The sequence below is a fragment of the Choloepus didactylus genome, chromosome 20 (genome assembly GCF_015220235.1).
Source record: "Choloepus didactylus isolate mChoDid1 chromosome 20, mChoDid1.pri, whole genome shotgun sequence".
Taxonomy (NCBI): Eukaryota; Metazoa; Chordata; class Mammalia; order Pilosa; family Megalonychidae; genus Choloepus; species Choloepus didactylus.
In genome coordinates this window covers 60,087,836-60,113,459 of record NC_051326.1, presented here as the reverse complement: position 1 = coordinate 60,113,459, position 25,624 = coordinate 60,087,836, and the positions used below count along the sequence as shown (strand labels likewise).

Here is a 25,624-nt window from a genome sequence, read left to right as displayed (position 1 = left end):
ACACAAACACACGTCATCAAATCAGCAGAACTCTCCAAGCCTCCTAAGACCAGTGCCGCTGAACTGCAAGCCCAAGGCCACCACTTACACCAAGGAAGCAATTAATAGAAAACTGGCAGACAGACTCTGAGGGCTCCGGGAAAGCAAACACCCCTGCTGGGAGCCCAGAGTGCTGAGCAAACCGGCTGGCTGTCAGCCAGGACTGTCAGTGACACCCTAAAACCCTTCTGAAAAATACAACACCCGTGGGAGGGACACTGCAAAGATGTACTTCTGTGCCCAAAACTTTCACGTAGACGGCTGCCACCCTAGAGACCGGCTATTATTTGGAAGATGCTGCCTTCCCAAGAGATGGAAGCCAAACTAGAGGCTCTCCCAAGAGTGTACCAGCTAGCGTTTCCCATCGCTTTGGCCATTATTCTGTTTCCTGGCCCTCCAAAGGCACAGCAGACAGGATGAAAGCAACCCCACAGTGGTGTACGGATTTTCGCGACCCACCAGGGCGCCACCTGGTTCCTCTCTTCTTCCTGAGCCCAAGCAGTGGACAGAAGGCAATTTCAACGCACACAGTATGTTAGAGTAGGCATTTCAATCATTACGAAATAATGCAGCTTGGGAATGCGGTTTCCACTATTGGGTATAGATGTTCATTTTCAGTGTATGTTCTTTATATGAAAGTATATAAGCAAATAGAATAAATCGTTGTCTTCACAGCAAAGTTCCTTTCTTCCTTTACTCTCGCTTTCTCAAAAACAAACACACCGCAGAGTGTTTCTAGTTCAATCTAGCCAGCTATGGGGTGGAAGAGGGGCCCGGAGTTGAGCTCAGGCAGACGGGAAACGGAAAGCCCCTCAAGCGGCCTCACAGTTTCTGGGCCTTGAGCAAGGTGGAAGCTAAATCTCTGGAGCTGTTTCTTCCCCTGAGAAATGGGGAACACAAGCACAGACGGACGCATGCCGCAAGGCCCGGCTCTCTTCAGATTCGCTCTGCAAACATTTTAAGAGCGGTAACTGCAGGTCAGCCACGGGCGACCCCACTGGTATGTTCTCCCTCTGCAGTAAGTCTGCTCTTGAGGTCAAGGAGGAGACCTGGAGTATGTCCAGGGCCCCCACACCCCGAGAACTCCTTCAGCCCAAGCAAGATCAACCTTCCTATGCTCCATGTCTCATCCCAGGTGGTTTGTTCACCTGTACTTCCCAGTACATCCTAAAGCCTAGGGAAAAAAGATTGCTCTCAACATTCAGAAACCTTTTCCAAATGTGTGCTTTCTACCCTGCTGGGGATACAAAGATACAAAGAAAAGCAGACCACACACACACACACATACACACACACACACACACCATCCTCCCCAGCTAATTTCCAGGCACTCACTATTTCTGGGGGAGACAATCAGACACACCACATACGGCAATGAGCTGTACAACAGAAAAGGAGGCTACAGGAAGATGAGAGAGAGCACTTAAGTCCACTTCAGTGAAGCCTTGTGCAGCCGCGTGATGGTACACAGGATTTGCAAAGTGAGCCGTGGAAAGCGGGTCTCAGAAAGGTGTAGGCGAGGAGAACTGGTCGACATGGTATGGTCAGGGCACAATACATCCCTGGGCATGGCTGGGGGACAGCAGGGAGTGTGGACGGAGGCTGAGCAGGGAACCCAAGGGCAGGGTCCTGCAGGGCCACGTATGACCCAGAGGAATCTGGACTTCGTCTTGTAGCAGCAACAAGCTCCCCTTCCCGAGCCCCTGTTCTGTGCCAAGCTTTGGGCATACACCACCTCCAACTCTGACAGCAGTGATGACAGGTGTCACCAAACGGGTCAGGAGCCCCAAGCCTCCCAGAGGCTGAGGAACCACCCGAGGAGGAGCACAACAGGGACACTGGTGTATGGGAGATCTCCCCATTGGCAGGTGAGAAGGATGGTTTGAGGGAGAGAAGCCACTTGAGAGGATGTCGTTGGACTTCAGGAGAGAGCGGGTAAAGCTGGGCGAAGCCGTGGGAGCAGAGAGGAGAGGACAGCCTCGACAGGACGGAGGAGTAATTATGCGTGGGACGAAGGAGTCTGGGCGACACCCGGATTCCCAGGTTGGGTGACTGGGCGGAGGGAGGGGCATCCGGAAGCCAGGCGGCCACAGGAGGTGGTGGCCTGGGATGGGGACGAAGAGTCAAGAGATGAGTTCAGTCTGGGACAAGGTTGAGCCTGACAAGTGGACAGACAAGATGGGGTGCAGAGGAGGGACCTGGCCTGGGGGCAGAGTTGTCAGGAAGGCAGGAAGTGCCCTGAAATGATGACGATGGTGATCATTAGAGCAGCTGAGCTCTGTTGATTCCCTACCTCGGGCCATTTATTCCAAACACTTTATAGGAATCGTTTCATTGAATTTACTCTTCAACCTACTAAACACTATTCTGGTCCCCATTTGACAGATGAGGCTGCACAGAGCGGTCCCGCGGCCACTCCGAGAGGAGCTGACACGTCTGTGCACCCGGCACACGGCAGAGGACCGCCCTGCCTTTCCTGGCACGTCCGCAACTAGGGCACAGCTGCACCGCAGGGTGAAAAGGGACGTCACTCCTCGGTCTTCCCCTTCGCGAGAACCGTATTCAGACACCTTCGAGGTTGCTTGAACTTAGCAGAGGTCCCTGGGAGAACTGGTTTAGCACATTTGTAACATCTGGAATGAACATATCAAGTCCCGGCCTGTGACAAGGGTGCCTCTGAGTGCCAGGTGGAGGGATGGCGTGCTAGGAAGGGGTCAGGCCTGGGGAGAGGGCTCAACTGGTACGGCTGGACGGCAGCAGGCAACGTGATCAGCGTGGAAACCACCTGCAGGGGAGCTGGGACTCCCTCCCGTGGCCCCACTGTGGACCGGGCACTGGGCCAACGTTGCCCCCCATTGGGATCACGAGCTAAAAGGGAGCTGTCATCACCATCTGCCTCACAGGTCAGCAAACCACCCCGGCGAGGAGCCGTCGGGCCACATGTGAACTTCAGGATTTCTGCCACTGCATCCCTGTCACCGCCAGCACCCAGGGGCAGCCCCGCAGCCCTGCCACACCATCCTCAACTCCTCACTCTCTCCACACTCTGTTTTGTCCTTCAACACTCAGGACAGGGACCGTCCCAGCCCCTGCCACCCTGAGCTCACCGGCACTTGTTGCCACCATTGAACCAAGTGCTCCGTAACGATCACCACGGACTCCCTGGCTCTTCTCTCAACTATTTCCAGGCTCCTCGAGGTCAGGGGCTAGGACCGACTGCTATGTGTCCCCGGAGCCTGGCACAGGGCGAGAGGTCCATGCACGGGCTCAAAGCATTAACAGAAATCTGAATAACCATGCTCATCGCATGAACCTGGGTGATCGAGGTGGCTCAGGAGGGAGAAATTTCAGGCCATGCTCTTGTCTAAATGTATTTTTCAAACCCCGAGGCATGTATGGTGCTCGGAAAAAGGAGAATGAAGACATCCTTAGCCCTTGAAGATCTCCTGGGATTCCTGCAAGGCTCGGCCCCCCTCGTGGGCTGCCAGGTGCTCCCAAGCACTGTCTGTACGTCCAGCACGGCAGGGAGCACCCCTGAGTCAGTCCCCCTCTGGGTTGGGAGCTCCTTGGGGGCAAAGGCAGTGTGTCAATCATCCCCGTATCCTCAGCACCCAGCCCGGTACTTGGTACTCGGCAGATGCCCGAAGCGTTTGATAACTAAGTGAACGGAGGGGTGAGGGATAAGGGCTGCCCTGCAGCAGCTAACCTCTGGGTTTGTAACTGATCTCCCCCTCCCTGAACTCAAACTCCAGACACGGACCCTCACCCCAAGTCAGGTGCCCTACGGCGGCCTTTCCTCATTCGGTCACATTGCCTTGGGTGAGAACGTTGTTTGGGGACAGTCCTCTGCCTTAGGAAACTGTGCCCCCCACCCCACCCCAAGGCCTGCCTGACAGCTGTCACTCTGTCTGCCCAGGAGGGAGCAGCTCTTTCCTCCTCTCCCCTGGCGCACAGCCAGCCTGCGCAGCCAGCCCATGATCTGGGCACGCTCGTGGGAACACGCCGTGCACAGGCTGGGGTGCCCCGAGCAACAGTGGTCCCTGAGAACCCAAACAAGGCCTTCCTGCTGGGCAGACAAAGGACATGCGAGGGGAACGGGCAGGGCCTGCATGCCAGGTGGCCAGATGGGGCTTTGGGGGTGTTTACATCCTCTGGGGACCTTCCAAGGCCTGGGCCAGGCCATCCCGAGTCTGCTAGGATTTGCTGTGATTGGAGGTGACCGTCTGTCCACGCTCAAAGCTCAGCTAGAGGCTGGAGAGCAAACAAAGACAGAGGTGCCCAGTCCAGCCAAGGGAGAGCCTGAATAGCACCCACCATCAACTCCAGAGAGGACACTTGACAAGGCCACACAGCGCCTGAAGCAGCAGCACCGGGACAAGGCCCTCGGTTTGAGGGGCTCCCAGGCTGGAGCCCCCGGCTCTCCATGGCCACGCGGCCCTCCTGCCTGATGTATAGGGCAGAACGGACTCAGAGGCTTTACAGTGCTAGCGGGCATGACAAAGGCTCACGAGTCCACCACCCCCTGTCCTGGACCACGGCACAGGGCTGGTTTACAGAACATGCTTTGGAATCTCTGGCCTTGGAAGCCATCGGGACCCAACTCACAGGAGGACTGGAGATAACGAAAGCTGTTACCCACATAAAGCTGGATATCCTCCTCCATCTCTCAGAGTTGGACTAAGCAGCAGATACAACACAAAGCTAACATCCAACCGTAGGTAACATTCATTTTTCGAAGGGTGTAAGGATTCTGATCACTATTTTAACATAAACCTGAATTCTCCCGCAAGACCAGTTTGTCTGTGTAACAGAAGCTCTCAGCCCCGGGTTGAACCTTCACTCCAGGGCCCTAGGACTTCCTGCTGGGAGATAAGATCAGCTGATCAATTCAACAAAATGGTCTTTTATTAGCATCAGAGTGAAATCTCAATGTGACACACGGATTGCATTTTGATCACTTCACTTTTAAAGATCTGCATTCACCCTAAAACGATTTGCCACCTTTAATTCCACCGGTTTGAGAAGGTTGGAGAAATCCAAAGCAAATATTTCCCTCTGGCAATTAAAACCAGGAATGGCCGTTTGAGCACAGGGACTCCGCCTGGAGACACGGAAGAAGTCTCCGTGCGCGAGTGACCCTCACAAACGCCATGCAATGCTCAGAAGTCCTGGCGTGTGAGCTGCCTGCGGCCACAAAACCTTCAGCCCCCAAGAGCAGGCGGGCAGAGCGCACAGAAGGGATAAAGGCGAGGGGGGCACCGCAAGCAAAAAGGCGCACAGAGGTTCACTTGCGCTCTGCAGAGTCCAAGAGCTCCCACTTCCAGACAACATGCAGTGCTTGCCCAGGGGAGGCAGGGAGACGCGAGCAGTAAGAGGAAAGGAATAAAACAGCTGCTAGCTGAGTCATATGGATATCGTGACCAAGCTACGAGGCTGTTACTTGAGAATCCGTCGTAACCTGATCACTGTACCCCTACGACCAGACCGAGATTCCACCATCCCGGGGGCATGCAAGCATCACACTGAGCACAAGCAGAGCAAACAGCGCGTAACCTACTCTTTAAACATTTCATTTTTTCCTTCAGACCTGCAATATAATAAGGCGGAGTTATTAAATCACATGCACACACAAAGCAAAGAGTTGGGGGGAGTAGGGACATTCCCGTTTGTCAATTTAAACAAGCGCATAAAAAGCCTTTTCATGTTTTCAGGAAAATGAATGTCTGTGTAACAACTGATAGAAATGTTAAATATATAATATACATAGGCTCATTTTCAATATATACATATGCATATAGTCACAAGTTTAATTATTTCTACAAATATTTAAACACCTAATTCTAAAGTCTCAGCAAAGTTTTTGTCTTGCACATTGTTCAAGTGTACTCAGATTGTACATATAGGATTAATGGAATTAAAAGCACTATAAAAGCACGGGGAGATCAATCTCAAACATGAATATGGCTACACAAAGAATTTCTGGTCTAGCCGTCTGCCTCCTATTTATTGGACAGAAATTTAAGACTCATTTGAGGTAGCGTTCAGCATGTGAAAGCTCTCTTTGCATCTCGTTTTGGGAAAAGGATAAATCTGCCTCAGTGCATCTCCCATCAGATTGGGGGATGGAATTTTTCATGAAGGGAAGAGTAGAGGCTGATAGAGGACAGGAGGCCAAACAGAGGCTGGCTTGGACCCCACTGGACCCACTTTCATTTCAAATTTCACTGAGGAGTCTAGCTACAGGGTAGGAAAAGCCAGTTGCCTTAGCAATGGCCCTGGAGGGCTATAAAACAGTAAATGGGGTGTCTTCCACCGAAAGCAGTGATGTTGAGCTAAAAACAGGGTGTGAGGCCTCCGAGAGGCCCGCAACCGTCCCATGACTCCTACGTGGCTACAGCAAGGCCTACAGATGGTCCAAAATGAGCTAGGAAGGCACTTAAAATAAGCACCCTCCATTCACCTACCTCCGCTGGCCAGAAGGTTCTCTTGAACCTTTCCCTTGGCGTCTTCCATTACTTCCACCACGCTCTGAGCCATCCTCTTTATTAGGCTTTGGTGAAAGAAGAAAAACAGCTGGTTAAGAGTCGAAAAACACCGTTAAGAACACTCTCATCCACTACCGGTAAGAAAACGAACAGGTGCAATGCTTTAGGGGAATAATTTGGCAATATGTATGAAGAGACTTTTAAAATGTTAACAGCCTTTGAACCAGTAATTCCACTTCTGGGAAACTATCTTAAGGAAACAGTACAAACAGAAAACACTTTCTGAATGAAAAGATGTTCTTTGCAGCACTGTTGCTAACAGGGAAAAACCAGAAACAACTGGAAAGTCCAACAAAAGGGAATTGTTTAAGCAAAGGGTGGTATATCCAGCTGAGGGGTTATTAAACAGCCACTGGAAATGAGGTTTCCAAAGAATTTCTAATACCACGTAACAAGGCATGTATTATAACGCTACATGGAAAAACCCAAGAAGCAAAATTATCATACAGTATGGCTGCAACTTTTGTAAAAATGTTCTTGCTACTTGACATATTTTCTATTATAATCCATTATTGCTTTTATAATTAGAAAATAAAGGCTTTTTAAGTCCCCAGAAAACACACTGAAGGCTGCGGAAAGTATGAGAAAGGAAGGTACGGGATTTGGAGACAGAAAGTTCAAACGCCGCACGGCTCTGCCAATCATCAAATGTATGACTGTGGCCAAATTTATTTCATCTCTTTGAGCTTCAAAATGAGAATTATACCCAGTTTGCAGGGTTACTACGATTGTTAATATAGCTAAACAGGCCCCAGGTGTCTGGTAACAAAGAGTCTGCTCTTGGAGGCTGAAATCCAGTTTGAAAAGATACTTAACAAGGAGCAAAGAGCCAATGTGTTGATGGCCCAAATCTCTGGCCGGGGCCCTGTCTCCACAGCCTCCCAGGCTCCCTGAGGGGGAAGGTGGTGTTTGTGGGTGGGTGGACTCAGGTCATTTAATTCCAGTGTAGCACGTGGTCTTTTGTCCACGGTGGGAACCTAGCACTGGCTGTGTCGGCCCTGAGAGCATGGAGCCCAGGGCACTAGGGCCTGACAGGAAACTGAGGCAGGAGAGAAGACCGGAAGTCCCTTGAGAAAAGGAAGGACGGGAGGGAGGGGAGCGACTCATTCTCCTGACCATCCAAGTAATGTGTGCTCATGGTTGAAAACTGAAGGCTACAGTAGTTAACACAGAATGTTCAACCTCCCTATCCCACCCAAGATGAAACACCTTCTTGGCATTTGGGCTTATTTCCAAAAGGTTAACACTTCTCCGTTTACGTGAGCTGAAGTCTTCTTTAGACAGCAACTAAAATTTGGTGGAGTCTTCCAAGCACCAAGCACTCTATAATTACTGTCTCATTTAATCCTCATGGGAATTCCTGAAAGGTGGTTTCAACCCATTTTACAGCTGGGGCAACTGAGGCCCAGAGAAGTACTATGTCTCCAACAACCCAGTTTGTATGTGGACTCCAAAGCCTGGGAGACAGACTATGGCCTGTCCTGCATCAAAGTTTCTACAAAGGTGTCAGCATTTCTCAGAATAGCAGTTCTGCCTCATACTAATTACAACCTATGGCAAATTACCTAACTGGTCTCAATCTCAGTTTCCTGGGCTGTAAAATGGGGATTATGTCACTTATCTCACAGGGTCATTTGCGCAGTTTAGTGGAATGCATGTAAGACTCCGGGTCCTTGGAAGGACGTGGGAGACACCCTCAGCTGGCCTCTCTCGGCCCTGGGAGGCCGCCCACTGTGGACCACCCTCGGGATTCCAGGTGGATTCAGCTGGAGGTGGGAGCAAGGAAGGATTCCAGCAGCCTCGCATCCTCTCATTGCTTCCAGCCCAGAGCGTGTGACAACTTCTCTGCCACCAGCCCTGGGTTCCTAAACTCTCCCTTGGAGTTCCCCTACAACCCACACTCAACTTTCTGTCTCTTTATAAACAGACCCTCCTCCAATTATCCTAATTTCAGTGCTTTCTGTTAATTGTGGGACCCTGACTAGATAAATTCATTTAGTGAACTCCTTATATCCACTATATATAAGCGAACATACATGCACCAAGCACTCCATTCTAGATATTATGAGCAAGACAAAGGCCCTGCTGTCATGGAGCTTCTATGCCAATGCTGTCAGTGCTTCTACTTTTGGCATCATTATTGTGCTGCAGCCAGCTGTCTCATATTGCCGTATGCTCTGTAACACCTGTTTACATGAAGGTGCTGTTAACTCCAGCCCCTACCACAATGCCTGATCCTCAGCAGCTGCTTCAGGAGTGTTTGCTGAGTGAATGCATCGATCCTGGCACCCCTATAACACCTACCATAACACACGCGCTTCCTTTCTAATTGATCTAAAAGCAGAACTCATCATTTGGTTAATGCCTCTTTGCTGCTCCTGATTTAGCCTCTCTGAAAGCTTTAACTCTAACAAGTGTGTGCCCTTAGGCAGGTACACTGCCACAGGAACATCTCAGAATAACACGGCCCGATGGAACTTAACTGCTGGAAAAAAAAACACTTGTCAATGGCTGACTTAGCCGTGATCATTAACTAACGTCATCCACAAATTGTGGTATTGCTGTATCACAGAATTTTTCTCTGTGAGCCTATATGCTATTTTTAAGTTGCCTTTTTTTTTTGCTTTACAGTTTACTGTGACCACCTTTTCACGTAAAGGTAGAACCATCTCAATGTTACCAACAGGGGACCCATGTGAGACTTGCTTTTGCTATAAAAGAAACTTTTGAGACAATTGGAGATACTCAAGTAAAGTCCGTAGATTAACAGCATTGTATTCTCGGTTTTAATAATTGCATTAAGGTTTCATAAGAGAATGTTCTTGTTTTTAGGAAATGCACAGTAAAATACTTAAAGGGACATCACAAATACAACTTACTGTCAAAGAGTTCAGAAAAAAATAGAGGATAAAACAGATGTGATGTTAACATTTAGAGAAAGTGACTGAAGGTATATGGGCATTCTTTCAATATTTGTTCAGCTTTTCTGGAGGTCTGAAATTATATCAAAATAAAAAGTTTAAAAAATAAGCATGTAGGGACCCCGGAGTCTGGTGGCTGCGGAAGGCATGTGTGGTTCTCAAATATAGGCATTCTGATGGGAGTCTGTGTATTAAAGTCACAGATGATTTAGTTTGTTTGGTGTATAGAACAGACCAAGCTCAAGATGTAAAGAAGATTGAGAAATTCCACAGTCAACTAATGCGACTTACGGTAGCCAAGGAATCCCGCAGTGTGGCCATGGAAACTGACTGAATGGTTTGAAATGAAGACTCATCATGTGCTTAGGAAGTAAAGCGATATCTTTTGAATTTGAGGAATCGTTGGGACAGAAAATACTTTATGTAACTAAGTGGGATATTCAAAGGCCGAGAGATCATTTTTTAATGTTTACTCTAGAGAGCTAGGAATGTAAATACTTTCAGTTAGAAAGCCTCTTTATTTTTGGAAATTAAACATGAAATACATCTATCTTAGAAACTTTGTGCAGATAATTTGATGTTAGGCAAAATATATAATTATTTCTTTGGTAAATTTGTATCAGTAATTTGAAAAAGAAGTTAAGAGAAGCCAATCTTCCTTAATTTACTTCATCTGTCTTTAAAAGAAAATTAAATGTAGCCATTTTACTGGATCGATAATTCTTTTGGAGCATAAAAATTTGTGCTGTTGATGACCAGTAAATAGATAATACAGTAACTGGGATTAACTATGCATAGTAATACACCTAATTAAGTATGGTAGTGTAGTCTCAATTATATCTAAAGGAATTTATGAATTACAAGTATTCCTTTACCTTACACTTTCCAGATTTAAACTGTATTTTTGAATGAAAGGTATTTGTAGTATCCTTAGCACACTGCACTGTAATTTATTTGAAACCAGTTTTCAGTGATCAGAAATAACTGCAATTACTTTGAACGCATGAACTGAATGACAGTCACTAATGACTGAAATCATCATATTACAGAAATATTTACTACGAATATCCTGTCTATAATTTCTCAGACGGACTAAGGATTATTTGAACTGTTAAATCTTTGCATACCTGTGTAACACCCCTGCTCATTTTCTTTTTATTTAACCAAGGTTAAGCATAACTCAAAACTGTTATGATATTAGTTGATATTTATCTTGTATTTGTACCTTGAGTTTTGCCACTAAATGTAATTTTCACATGTCGATTACTCAAGAGTAAAATGAAGGCTCTATACATCAAAATATTTTTTATTAGGAATTTGTCATGTTGAGCAATATTTTAGCATGTACAGTTCCATTGGCCATTATGAATTTTGCAATGTTTCAAAGAGGTCAGCAAATAAAAAATTATATGAATATAAAAAAAAATAAGCATGTAAGGTATATAATCCCACTAAATATATATATATATATATATATATCCATCTATACCTAGAAAAAAAAATCCTGCAAGGACAGTAAACTGAACACTGGTTTTGTCTGTGAGTAAAATAACTCACAGACTTTCACTTTCTATGTATTTCTATAAAGTTAAGTTTGAGTTAGCTAGTAAAAAAAAGCAAAAAGCATATTACTTTTGCAAACAGGAAGTTAAAGGGAATAAATAACCAGCCAATTGAGCATAGCAGCCATTATTGTAAAGCTGAGACCTGCTCATCTATTTCAAGGTATATTCAGAACAAACGTTGGATGCTAAAATTTCCCCCACAATTCAAACATCTGCAGCATGAAAGGTGAGGGGCCTACAAATCTATAGGTTCACAGAAGATCAAAGGAATGGCCCATAAATAGCCATTAACATTAGGGAAAAAGTTCAACCTCACTTGCTCTGAAATATCACTTTTCACCTATCAGATTGGCATATTAACAAGATTCATAATTTCCAACATTGGCAAGGAATACGGATATACTGCCTGTACAGGACATCAACTGGTACAGACTTACTGGAGAGCATTTTCAGAATATCCATCAAATGTTTCCAACACATAGAGATTTCAACCCAGCAACTCCAATTCTAGGAATTTGTCCTTCTGATCTACACATCCATGCACCCAGAGACTAAACCTACAAATACAAGGATGTTTGCTGCAGCAAAACTCTTAATTGCAAAAGTGAGGCCATTTCAGGGTTGATCAACGGGGGACCCATCGGATTTAGAGAGTCACCAAGAAGCCTCTCTCTAAAAACGAATGAGAAAGGTCTCATGTATCGCCATGAAAGGCTGTCCATCATAGAGTAACGGGAAAAAAGCAAGTAACGAACATTATCTAGAGTTATGATCTAGAACAAAACTCATTCAAATGCACACGTGTATATGCATGGAAAAGTCTGGAAAGATCAGCACTAAATTGTTGAAATGGTGTCCTTTGGGGAATGGGATTGCAGAAGTAGAATTTGGATTTTTTCTAAAAATAACCAGCATATATGAATAATAAAAAGCTAAGAATGATTTTTCAAATAAACAAGGCAATAAGTAAACCAACAGAAAAGACAAGAGTGTGCTATCTCGGTAAGGCCTGAGAGCGCTTGCAAGTAAACCGCTGTCACCTGGGCGGTCATCTGTGGCGCCCCCAAGAGGAGAAAACAGGTGAGATGGGGGTGGGAGGAGTGGGGCTATACTACCCAGGTGTGAGGAGAGGGCAGGTGAGGGGTGGAGAAAGTGAGGAGGCCCTCAGGAGCCGGGCAGGCAGCATCAGCACACCTGAAACCTGGCGGGCAGGTAGTCAGGTGTGTTATGAAAATGCTCTTTTCTTTCTTTCTACAAACACTGTAGGGGCACCTCACAGCCCTGCTGATTTCTGGGCCCTGGGCTCCCTTGGGTCCAGGATGGCTCAGGTGCTGAGAGCATGGCAGGAAGGTACACCAGAAGCCTCTCTGTCTACCTCTTCTCCTCCTGGAATTACTGACCTGACCCTGCCAGGAGGGCACCCCCAGACCTGGGTGTGTGGCAGGTAAGAGAAGGTCTCTTTCAGAGGGCAGCTGGGGCTGGTTGACTCCAAGCTTCCCAGCCCCAGCAGGAAGGCTGCACTGGCTTAGAAGAATCCAGAAACGAGGCTGATCTCTTCATTCACCTATCCCAGGACACAAACCTAGAGGACAGTCTTCTTAAATGGCAGTTACAGTATCCCCACAGGGTTCTCCACTGCAAAACGTGTACAGCAAAGCTTCATGGGTTTATTAATTCCATAGATATTTTTGAGCACCCCTTTGGCCAAGCTACTATCACCTCACTTCCACCTCAGCCAGGAAGTATGGCATCCACTACCCACCCCCATGCTTTGTGGGCAGAAGGGTAGGTCTCCTGCATCCACTTCTATTTGAGAAGGGAGGGTAGATAGAAGATTCCTGAGGGAACCTTCAGGATTGAGAGCATGTCAACGTGACACGAAAGAGAAAGCTTCTCATTTTCTGGATAATGCAGGCAAGAGCAGGATGGGGTTGTTTGGGTTTTCAGAAGTTACCCTGCATACCTACAAGGAGAGGGCAGACAGGTTATAGGAGAGTGGAATCAGGGAGTTTCCATGGGGATTTGAAGTTAGAATAAAATAGCTTCCATCTACGGAGCCCTTTCCACAGAAAGGCACTTGGCATAACTCTATCTAGAATCCTCACAAAATGGCTGAGCAAACTGAGGCTCAGAGAGGGCCCAAGAAACTTGCCCAAGCTCACGGAGCTGGCAGGGGGCAGAGCCAGCTGGCACCAGCAGCCCCCCGCACCCCTGCCCCTAAAGCCAGTCTTGCCCACAACACCAGTTGCTCTCAGCACCCCAAGGAGCCAAAGTGCCTTCTTCTGGATAACAAATATCCCCAACCCCGTCCCTCAGTGCCTTAGTGTTTCTGGGTTGGAGGAGCCACAGAAAGCCCAGCCTCTCCCCTGTGGCCACACATGAACCCTGGAAACCAAAGAAGAGCAGTTCAAAAGCTTCTAACAAAGACCTGGGGAACCTGTCGCCTCCCGGCTGCCCAGGGTGACTCACCGAGCCCTGAGCACCTCCACCAACTCCTTTGCTTCCTCCTCAGCCAAGAGACAATGGAATCCACATGCCCCGCAGCAAAGTCATCAGGAAAATGTGACTTCCCAGAGCAATTAAGTGACTTAAAACAAAACAAACAAAGATCCAATGACGCTTCTGGGTGGGTCAGCACCTGGTGGGCTTGAGCTGCTTTGGATTTCAGCCCACCTTCTCCCGAAACTGGAAGGCTAACTAAAGTAACGTTCTTACTCAAATGCAGTTGATTCCAACATTTTGGGATTCCCCTCTGCACGCTGCCCGCAGAGCCACCCAGCAAAATTACCCTTGTCACACAAAACAGAATTTCCTTTGGCCATGTTGACATTATACAGCTTGATTCAGCCATTTTTGGCCTGCCCAGCAGAGTAAGATTTGGTTCTCTTCAGAAAGCCAATCTACCCTCAGTCAAAGAGTCTGCCCTTGTGTTACGAATGGACGAGGAAATGCCTCGTTCTGAGCTCAGCTCCTAGAGAAGCTCTGCTGAACTGCTCTGGAGTTCCAACTGGGCAGAAAGGAACAACACACATTCGTTTAAGCTCTCTCGAGTCTGCAAAAATGTCAGCCCACCAAACTCAAAAGGGATCACAGCCCTAAATGAAAATGCAAAACTATAAAACTTGTGGAAGATAACATAGGAGAAAAGCTAGGTGACCCTTGCTTGGGTTTGGAGATGACTTTTTAGATACAATACCTAAGAGCACCATCCATGCAAAAAAAAAAAAATTGGTAAGTCTGACTTCATTAAAATTAAACATTTATGCTCTGCAAAGGACACAGTTAAGAGAATGGAAAAGACAAGCCACAGACTTGGAGAAAATATTTGCAAAATACATATCTTATAAAGGACTTGTATCCAAAATATATAAAGAACTCTTAAAACTCAACAATAAGAAAACAAACCACCAAATTGCCAAATGGACAAAAGATCCGATCAGACCCCTCATCAAAGAAGGTTATACAGATGGCAGCTGAACACTAGAAAAGATGCTCAACATCATATGTCATTAGGCAACTGCAAATTAAAACATGAGACACCACCGCACACTTGTTAGAATGGCTAAAATCTAAAACACTGGCAACACCAAATGCTGGTGAAGATGTGAAGCAACAGCAATTCTCAGTCGTTGGTGGTGGAAATGCAAAGTGGCACAGACCCTTTGGAAGACTGGCAGCTTCTTACAAAGCTGAACACAGGCTTACCATGTGATCCAGCAGTCGCTCCCCTAGATATTTACTCAAAGGAGTTGAAAACATATACCCATACAAAAACCTGTGCACAGATGTTTATAGCAGCTTTACTCATAGTTGCCAAAAACTGAAGGCAACAAACATGCCTTTCCATAGATAAATGAATAAACAAACTGTGGTATGTTCTTACAAAGGAGTTTCATTCAACAACGAATAAATCAGCTATCAAGATACAAGAAGACATGGAGGAAACTTAAATGCACATTGCTGTGTGAAAGAAGGCAGTTTGAAAAAAATGGTGTGATGAATGCACAACTATGTGATGATACTGTGAGCCACTGATTGTATACTTTGGATGGGTTGTATGGTGTGTGAATATATCTCAATAAAATTGCATCTAAAAAGGACTAAAAAAGCTACAGACTGTATGGAGTCCAAGTATATGACATTCTGGAAATGGCAAAATTCTACAGTGAAAAGGTATGCGGTGGCCACAGGTTTGGCGGGGGTGGGAGAGGGGGGTGATGAACAGGTGAAGCATTTTTAGGGCTTTTTAGGGCAGTGGAACTATTCTGTATGAAACCAGAACAGTGGATACATGGCAGGATTTCTTTGTTAAAACCCAGATGGCAGGATTTCTTTGTCAAAACCCAGAGTACTAGATGACACTTCAAAAAGAGAACTACAATGTGAACTGATTTTGGTTAACAATAATGTATCAATATTGGTTCATCAATTGGAACAAATGTAGCACAGGAGGGCAAGATGTTAATTATAGGGGAAAATGTGTGAGGGGCTAGGGGACGGGAGCATATGGGAACTCTGTACTTCCTGCGCAACTTTTCTGTAAATCTAACACTATTCTAAAAATAAAGTTCGTTGATTAAAAAAAAAAGTCACCCAAGAACTACAGTTAACAGTAATATCGTAAGATTGTTTCATCAACAGTAATAAATGTACCACACCAATACTATGGGTCAATTACAGGGGGCGATAAAAGTGTATGGGAGGATTTTGGTTTTCTTTTTTATTTTTATTTCTTTTCTGGAGTAATGGAAATGCTCTAAAATTGATCATGGTGATGTATGCATAACCATGTGATGATACTGTGAGCCAGTGATTATATAGTTCAAATGGTTTGTATGGTGTGTGAACATATCTCAACAGAATTGCATTAAAAAAAAAACTGGAAAAAAAAAAAGTCACCCAAGAAGCCCACCCACAGTGCCCACCTGCAGACCCCCAAGGAGCTGGGGGTTTGCACCCAGAGCCTGCCCCAGGCAAACGCCAGGGACAGGCAAATCATGAAAACGTTGCTACAAAAATGCGCTTAATCTCGCTGGTAATCAAACGAGTACACAGGAAAACAACCACATCATTTTCATTTTGCCAGGTAAATTAACAAATATTTTTAAAGGCACCTGATTGACAAGGGAAGCAGGAAACGGCCCATCCTTGCAACCCAATTGGAAAACAATTGTTGCAATATGTACAAACAGCTTTAAAAATGTCTACATCCTTTTGTGCCAGTCATTCCACTTCTGGGCATACAACTTTAGGAGATAAAAAATACAGACAAAGATTTATGCAAAGACATTCATTGGGGATGTCTTTATAATAGAATAAAGTATGTGTTTTATTACCATAAAAAGGAAAATGAAACATTAAAAAAAAAACCCTAATATTATACTTTGGAGTCACAACTAGCAGGATCAATTATGCAAAATGATTGCATAGGGTCACAGCAGGAAGGGCCTTTAGAGAGTAAGAAGTTGGAGCCCAGGAGTGGGAGAGGGACCCCCAAAATCACACAATTGCGCAAGGGCCCACAGATCCTTGGAGCAGGGCCAGGTCTACAATAAGGCCCCCATTGCCCAGCTCAAGGCTCCATGACTTGCTCAACTACATTTTTTTAGAGAAATAAGTTGGGTTTTAACAGCAGGATTTTTGTAAAAACTCCTCCTCTTTTAAATTCCTGCTTCTGTTTCCACCATAGGAGTTTTTTTGAAAATAGGCAAAGGTTTTTTCAACACTGCCAAGGGGGCTGGGGTTTCCCCAGAAGTCACCCTGTTAAAATGAGGGAGCCTCTCCATCCACACCCATGGCAGAGCGTCACACACCTTCTAGTGCCCCCATCAAGCCACATCTGATGGCAGATCTGCAGAGAATGGGTTTCTTTTCTTGGTTTATCTTCAAAAGCCCCGGCCCATCTCTTGCATGAAATGTCCAGGCAGCAAATCCACTGGAAAGATGGCTGCCAGTGGCTGAGGGATGTGGGAATTGGGCGTGACTGCTAATGGGTTTCTTTTTTGGGGGTGATGAAAATATTCAGGAATTAGATGGCAGTGCTGGTTGCACAACTTTGTAAATATACTGGAGACCAATGAATTGTACACATTATAGAGGTGACTATTACAGTATGTAAATTACATCTGGATTTTTAAACTGTCCTGGCCCTGCCCTCGGCTTTGACGGCGAGACAGTGAGCCTGGAGGGGAAATGTAAAGGCTGGGTTTGGCCCCAACAATAAAGTAATAAAAGCAGCCCGCATGCTGGGGGGCATCACCCTCTCTAAAGTTTCCTTGGCTCTGCTCCCCTTCTCTTCAGTCTCCACTGCACTTTATAGTTACCAAAAATCTGCCTGGTGTCACTGTCCTAGACAGGACACCACCATTTTTCTCTGGTATCATCCAGCAGCCACCTCACTGTCTTCCCTGCCCCTTAATCCGGCCCCTCTTGGCCCATCCCTCCTATGGCAACCTCCAAAAATATATTTGATCATGTCATTGTACTACTTCAACTATGCCCGTGGTTTCCCAAGAAACTCACATATTGACGTTCAAACTCCTCAGCAGAGTTCACAAGGGCTGCCCCTGCCTCTCCAGCCTCGTCTTCCTCCACTGCCCCACCCGTCCCCTTCCCGCGCAAGCCTTCCTGAGAAACTGGAACATGCTGAGCCACCTGGAGGCTGCCCATCCTTTAAAACTCAGTCCAAGCATCCTCTCCTCTAAGGACGCCCCCCTAATAAGGACAGAGTTAGATAACACCCCACCCCAGGACACAACACTTACTGCCTTCAACAAAAATGTACCGAGTGCCAAGGAGGTGCCAGAAGATGTTATGGCAATTCAATGGTGAACAAAACAGACAACAGGTCTGAATCACCCCTCCACCACAGTAGTCATCACAGTGTCAAAAGTGTTGGTTTCCTTTTCTGGGTACTCCACTAAACCAAGAACTCTCTGAAGATGTATTAATTGTCCATCACCAGCTCATACAAAAATACAGCAGCTCCTGGAGAACACACAGAAGCTCAGCAGATGCTGGCTGCTTCAGCAAATGGCTTTAAAATGTGAAGCAGGACATGGGTCAGATGCTTCCCCAGTGCCCACCGCGCCCAGTCATCCCTGCTTCCCAACACGTATTGCCCAGCACTGAGACTGTGTCCTCCCTCACCCTAGATAAGGAACCGCTCGGTGCTCCCCAAATCTAGGAAATACTAAGTACTCAATGCACCTGCCAAGCTCAGTCCACAGCAGGTCCCAACCCTGGGACCTCACACTTTTGGGGGATCCCAATCTGGTCCTCCTACAAGCATGTCCACCCCCATAGGGTGGGGAGCCCCAAGGTTTGAGGGGCCACAGGGATGTGTGAAGCCACACCTCAGTACCTAGCCGGCAGGTATTGACCCAAGAGAAATACAAAGACTTGTACACGAACGTTCACAACAGCTTTATCTGTGATTGTCAAGACCTGAAAACCAGCCAAACACCCCCCGACAGGTGGATGGATAACAAATGTGGTCTATCCATAAAATGGAATACTACTCAGCAATAAAAATTAACTATTAATATACATATGGATATTAATGTTTAAAGTGTACTTAGTCTATTATTCTATTTATATAGACATTCTAAAAAATAGAAATAATCCTACAGTGACAAAGCAGATCAGTGTTTGTAGGGGTACAGGGAGGAATGGATTATAAAGGGACATAAGAAACTTTGGGGAGTGATGGATATGTTCATTATCTTGACTGCAGTGATGGTTTCGTGGGTCTGTGTGTATATATATGCATGTATACATATATATGTCAAAACTCATCAATCAAATTGCACACTTTAAAATTTTGCCATTTATTGTATGTCATTTATGTCTCAATAAAGTTATTTAAAAAACTACATTGAGGTAACATTTCTTATGTATCAGGTTAAAAAAATTGACAACACTTGCTATTAGAATGGTTTATAGGGATATAGGTACTCTTCTTCATTGCTGGTATAAGTGCAAAAGAGTTAATGCACAAAGAAAGAAATGTGACATCTATCAAAAATACAAAGGCATTTGACTCTTGGGCGCAGCAATTTGCTTCTGAGAATTTATCCTGCAGAAACACCTGCTCACCTAAAAGTACATAATGATGTATGTGCAAAATTACATATTACAGCACTGTAATATATTGCACCCCATCGGGGGGACAGTGAATAAACTATGGTACCCCCTCTACACAGTGGAATAGCAGGTAAGTAAGAAGCAAGGGAGAGAGAAAGTTCTCTAGTTACTGATGGGAGAAATCTCCCATGATATACTGTTAAGTGAGAAAAAGCAAGCTGCAAAACAGCATATGAGGAATTCTACTTTTGTTTAAAAGGGAAAGAAATAAAAATATATTCTGCAATGTTCTTGTGTTTGCATAAAGAAACATTAGAAATTTGTCCAAGAAACTAATAAAAGTGTTTTCATAAGTGGGAGATGGGGGAGAGGGCTGGAGAGGGAGGGGAGATTGAGGGACACTTCTCGTTGCAGATGCTTTCATATGGTTTTCATTTTTGATGCCTGTGCATATTACATCTTCAAAAAAGTTATTAAAAACTTTTTAACATCTGCTTAGAACTCCTGGTCTCGGGATCAATTTCCTTGAAGCACTTTAGGTTTCAAAGGATAATGGCTGTGTAAGGTGCTTATTGAGCTACGGCAGTGTTCCTCAAAGGCTGGAAAATATCTACGTCAGAATCACGTGGAGCCCTAATTTAAAAGGCAGATTCCTATACCTCACCCCAGACCTACGAAATCAGAATCCCTGGAGGTGGTGCTCAAGGGCCTGCATTTAAAAAAAAATTCCCCACGAGACTTTATGGGTACTAAAATTGGAGGCCCCCTACTGTGAAATGATGGACACATATCCAGCAAATATTCATTCAGCACGTACTATGAGCCAGGCACTGCTCTAGGAGCTAGAGATACAAGTTGCTGACATTCTGCAAAGAGATAGACAAAAAACACGAAAGGATTAAATAGCGGCATGTGGAACGCAGAGATTTAAAACATGGTGACCTAGAGGGACTAGGATGGCTATTATTCTGGAGAAGGTCTCTTGGAGGAGGTGAAATTTAAACTGAGATCCAAAGGACAAGAAGGAACCAGCCATGCAAGGGTAGGGTTAGGGGATGAGGAGGCATTTCAAGCTAAGGGACCATGCTGTGCAAAGACCGAGGCAGAACAGAGCCAGCATGGCCAGAAGGAGGAAGCCTGAGGCCTCATCTTGTAGGGATTTGGGAGCCAGGGTAAAGAGTATGCATGATCATAAGGAAAAAACACTACCCACCAGAAGGGCTTTTATTAGAAATCAGAAGATTGCAAGTGTTGGAGAGGATACAGAGATATTGGAACATTTATATGTCATTAGTGGCACTTTAAAATGGTACAGCCACTGTGGAAATCAGTTTGGCCATTCCTCAGAAAGTTAAGTATAGAACTACCATATGACCCAGCAATTCCACTTCTAGGTATATACTCAAAAGAAATGAAAGCAGGGACTCAAACAGCTATCTGTACTCCAATGCTCATATCAGCATTACTCACAATAGCCAAAAGGTAAAAGCAACCCAAGAGTCCATCAACAGATGACGGGATAAACAAAATGTGGTATACCCATACAATGGAATATTATTCAGTCAGAAAAAATAATGAAGTTCTGATGCATGCTACCTCATGGATGAACTTTGAAGATATCATGTTGCATGAAATAAGCCAGACACAAAAGGATAGATATTGTATGACTCCACAAAAGGACAGATATTGTATGATTCCACTTATACGAAATAACTAGAATATGCAAATTATACAGACACAGAAAGAGTATAGGTTACTAGGGGAAAAGAGGGGAGAGGAAATGGGAAGTTAACATATAAAGATTGCCGGGTTTCTATTTGGGGTGATGGACAAGTTTTGGTAATGGACAATGGTGATGGTAGCACAACATTGTGAACATAATTTAACACCAACAAACTGCATGCTCAAAAGTGGTTACAATGAGAAATTTTATGTTGTATATACATTACCACAATACAAATTAAAAAAAAAAAAAAGAGTATGCATGTTGGCACTGGAAAGCCACAGGAGAATTTCAAGCAAAAAAGTCATGTGACACCATGTTTTTAAAAAGATACTTCTGGCTGCTCTGGGGGTGGGATTGGTTAGGAATGTGTGGCAATAATCCAGGAAAGAGATTAAGGTGGTTTGGATGAGGTTGTAGCACTGGCCATGTGGAGAATGGCTGGACAGGGGCAAGGTTTTGGAAGTGGGAGCCACAGCACTTCAACCCTTACTGGTTTTTGGTGTGGAGGGGTTGGCCAACCAAGTGGGCCCAGCCTACAAGAATACAAAGGACTCACATCAAGAAAGTCTTTTGTTAAGGTAGGAAAGACCTCATGAGTAAGGAGAATGTATAAATACCAGCTGTTCGTCAAGAGTGATATTAACTTAATCAGTGCCGAAAGAAAAAGAAAGAAAGAAAGAAGGAAAGAAGGAAGGAAGGAAGGAAGGAAAGAAAGAAAAGTCTAAAAATTAGGACCATTTAAAATCACCTCTTCAGCTCATGAAAACCAGGAAAGTCTAAATGGTTGCCGTTTACTTAACGTGTGAAGAGAGCCAGTACAGTGTCAAGTGAAAATGACAAGGCAGAGATCTAGAAAATAATGGAGTTGTGGGTCCCAGAAAGCCTGGACCAAGGTCCAAGATCAAACTGCCTTACACAAAATTTAACCTCCAAAGAATTTTGTGGATTTCACAATTTTGCCTCAGGCTGGGCCTGACTCCACACAGACTGTACAAAAAGCAGCCAGCCGACATTCCTTGCTTCCTGCTGGCTGGACTTCTGGTTTGGTGAGAGCTTCTGCGAGCTGGGGAAAGCCCCAGCGTCTCATGCAAATGCAGGCTACCCGAGCAGGACCTGACCCGAGGGATGGAGACAGGGAAGGAAAAGGAGACGCTAACCGCCACCTGCCGAAGAGCCTCTAACAGAGGAAGGGTGGAGAATAGAGTTGTCAGAGGTGAAGGCACAAGTAAGTCAAATCTTTGAACCTCAATATCCTCAACTATAAAATGTGGATATTAACTGATGTCAGGGGCAGTGGTAAGGATTCCACGGGAAGAGTAAAGCACCAAATAGAGGGCCTGGCACACATGGATGACCAATAAATGGCAGTTCCCAAAATAGGGAAGCGACATAAACAGCAGATGATGTGGAACTCAAGGCAGGGTATGATACAAATAGAGGCACAGAGAATGAGGAGGACATCCTCAATGAAGTTACAACTGTCATAGATCTTAATGTCTCCAATAAGAAGGGACAATGGGCATAAAGTATAAAAATATGGATATGGCAGATATGAAAACCATTGATAATGTCGCTCCAGTAAGCAAATACCAACTCTATTCAATGAAAACTCAATATGCTGAGTGCAAATACACTCATTATAGGTACCCATGGAGCACTGAGAAAAAACCATATATTAAGTCACAAAGAACACCTCAAATGCCCAAAGGTTAAAAATAGAGCCTACTTCATTTCCTAATAACAAGGCAATAGAATTAGGAACAAAAAAACAAAACAAATTTAAAAACTCCTCAACCTAAAAAAAGGGTTTAAAAAATTGCAGGATATCTAGGAAAAAATAATGAAAATACAAAACATATAAAAACTTAAGTTATATAATAGAAAAAAAATTCATTGCCTTAAGCATTACGGAATGGAACAAAAATGAAAATAACCGAACTAAGAACGCAACTTGGTACACTTTACAAAAGAGAGCAACAAAATAAACCCAAGTAAAGCAGCAGGAAGGAAATTAGGATAAATGTGGAAATTAAGGAAATAGAAATCACAAAAATGATAAATTGATAAATGCAGACAAAAGTTGCTTCCCTTAAACAAAGAGATAGATAAGCCACTACGTAGCCTAATCAAAGAAAATGCAAATACAAAAGAAAGAAATGGGCAGAACCAATGACAAAACTCACAGGAATATATGTTGACAGACCCAAAGCAATGAATTTGGAAAAGTTCATGAAATGGATTATTTTCCAGGGAAATATAACTTACCAAAATCGATATCCCTCCTCTGCGAAAAGGAAACCCACAGACCAATAACACCAAAAATTTGGTGAATGTTATCAAGGAACTACTAAAAACATACCAGTCCAGAGCTTCGCAATGACATATTTAAAACCCAAGGGACAGATCAATCCATTATCATTTAAAGCAGTGGTTTCCAAAGCATGGTGCCAGGAGCAGCAGCCTTTGCATCACCTGGGAGCATGTTAGAAATGCAAATTATCAGGCCCTGCCTCAGACTTCATCAGAAATTCTGGAGGTGGAGCCCAGTCATGTGTGTTTTAACAAACTCTCCAGGTTACTCTGAAGCACACTCCAAGTTTGAGAGCCACTTATTTCATGTGTTTAGCATTGCTGAGCCAAGTGATGTTTGCAAGCGAGCAGCAGCAGCCCTACCAGGTGCTGGGAAGAAAAGCAGGTTCTCAGGTTCTGGCCGAGACCCACAGAGCCAGAATCTGCCCTTCATCAAGATCTCCAGATAAAAAAAAAAAAAATTAATTTGAAATGGATCTCAGGGATATGATGGACAACATAGAGCACACAAATGTAAGAATCACTGGTATTCCAGAAGGGGAAGAGAAGGGTAAAGGACTAGGAAAAGTATTCAAAGACATTGTTGGAGAGAACTTCCCAACCCTTCTAAATGACATGAATACACAAATGACTGAAGCCCAATGAACTCCAAACAGAATAAATCCAAATAAACCCACTCCGAGACATATTCTGATCAGATTGTCAAATGATAAAGGAGCAAGCTCTGAAAGCAGCAAGAGAGAAGCAATTCACCACATACAAAGGAAACAACATAAGACTAAGTAGTGACTACTCAGCAGCCACCATGGAGGCAAGAAGGCAGTGTCATGACATATTTAAAATACTGAAAGAAAAAAATTGCCAACCATGAATTCTTTATCCAGCAAAGCTCTCCTTCAAACTTGAGGGAGAGTTTAAAATCTTCACAGACAAACAAATGCTGAGAGACTCTGCTAACAAGAGACCTGCCATACAAGAAATACTAAAGGGAGCCCTACCAGCAGAGAAACAAAGGAAAGAGAAGTATGGAGAAATTCATAACTAAAGAGTTTTAGTAAGGATACACTAAAGGAAATAAAGAGAGAGGGGATGGGAAATATATCTGACAAATAAAACCCAAAGGATATGATGGTGGATTCAAGAGCAGCCTTCACAGTAATAACATAGAATGTGAATGGATTAAACTCCCCAATTAGAAGATACAGACTGATAGAATGGATAAAGAATATGAACTGTCACTATGTTGCTTTTAAGAGACTCATTTTAGACCCAGAGAAACAAAGAAATTGAAAGTGAAAGGATGGAAAAAAATATTCCATGCAAGCTATAGCCAAAATAAAGCAGGGATAGCAATATTAATCTCAGATAAAATAGACTTTAAATGTAAGGAAGTTATGAGAGACAAATAAGGCCACTACATACTAATAAAAGGGGCAATTCAACAAGAAGAAATAACAATTGTAAATGTTTATGCACCCAATCATGGTGCCACAAAGTACATGAGACAAACACTGGCAAAACTGAAGGAAGCAACTGATGTTTCCACAATAACTGTGGGAGACTTCAACACATCACTCTCTCCTATAGATAGGTCAACCAGACAGAAGACCAATAAGGAAACTGAAAAACTAAACACCGCGGTAAATGATTTCTACTTAACAGACATACATAGAGCATTGCATCCCAAATTACCAGGATTTACATTCTTCTCTATTGCCCACGAAACTTTCTCCAGAACAAATCATATGCTGGTACACAAAACAAGCCTCAGTAAATTTAAAAAGACTGAAATTATTCAAAGTACATTTTCCGATCACAATGGAATACAATTAGAAGTCAATATCCATCAAAGATAAAGAAAATTCACAAGTACCTGGAGGTTAAACAACACACTCCTGAACAATCAGTGGGTTAAAAAAGAAAGAGCAGGAGAAATTGCTAAATACCTAGAGATGAATGAAAATGAAAGCACAACCTATCAAAACTTATGGGATGTAGAGAAGGTGGTATTAAGAGGGAAATTTATAGCTCTAAATGCATACATTAAAAAGGAAGAAAGAGCTAAATTCAAAGAACTAATGGAACAACTGAAGAAGCTCGAAAATGAACAGCAAACTAATCCTAAACCAAGTAGAAGAAAAGAAATAACAAGGATTAAAACAGAAATAAATGACATAGACAACAAAAAAAATAGAGAGAATAAATAAAACCAAAAGTTGGTTCTTCAAGAAGATCTACAAGATTGACAAGCCTTTAGCTACACTGACAAAATAAAAAAGAGAGAAGACCCAAATAAACAAAATAATAAATGAGAGGGGGGACATTACTGCAGATCCTGAAGAAATTTTAAAAAATCATAAGATTCAATGAACATCTGTTTGCCAACAAACAAGATAATGTAGAGGAAATGGACAATTTCTTGGAAACACATGA

The 25,624-nt window shown here is 44.1% G+C and overlaps 1 protein-coding gene across 4 annotated transcripts in view; it reads right to left on the bottom strand.

Annotated features, from left to right (window-relative positions):
- The window catches only part of ATP6V1C2 (ATPase H+ transporting V1 subunit C2), a 63,394-nt gene that overhangs the window by 21,829 nt on the left and 15,941 nt on the right, over positions 1 to 25,624 (bottom strand). For 2 of the 4 annotated variants that reach the window (XM_037812580.1, XM_037812582.1), the window contains exons 4-5: positions 6,504 to 6,589; positions 5,597 to 5,626 (exon numbers count right to left, since the gene is read on the bottom strand). In XM_037812580.1, coding sequence (XP_037668508.1) covers positions 5,597 to 5,626; positions 6,504 to 6,589 — 116 coding nt within the window. The remainder of the gene's footprint in view (positions 1 to 5,596; positions 5,627 to 6,503; positions 6,590 to 25,624) is intronic. The other 2 variants (XM_037812581.1, XM_037812583.1) reach the window with 1 other exon arrangement.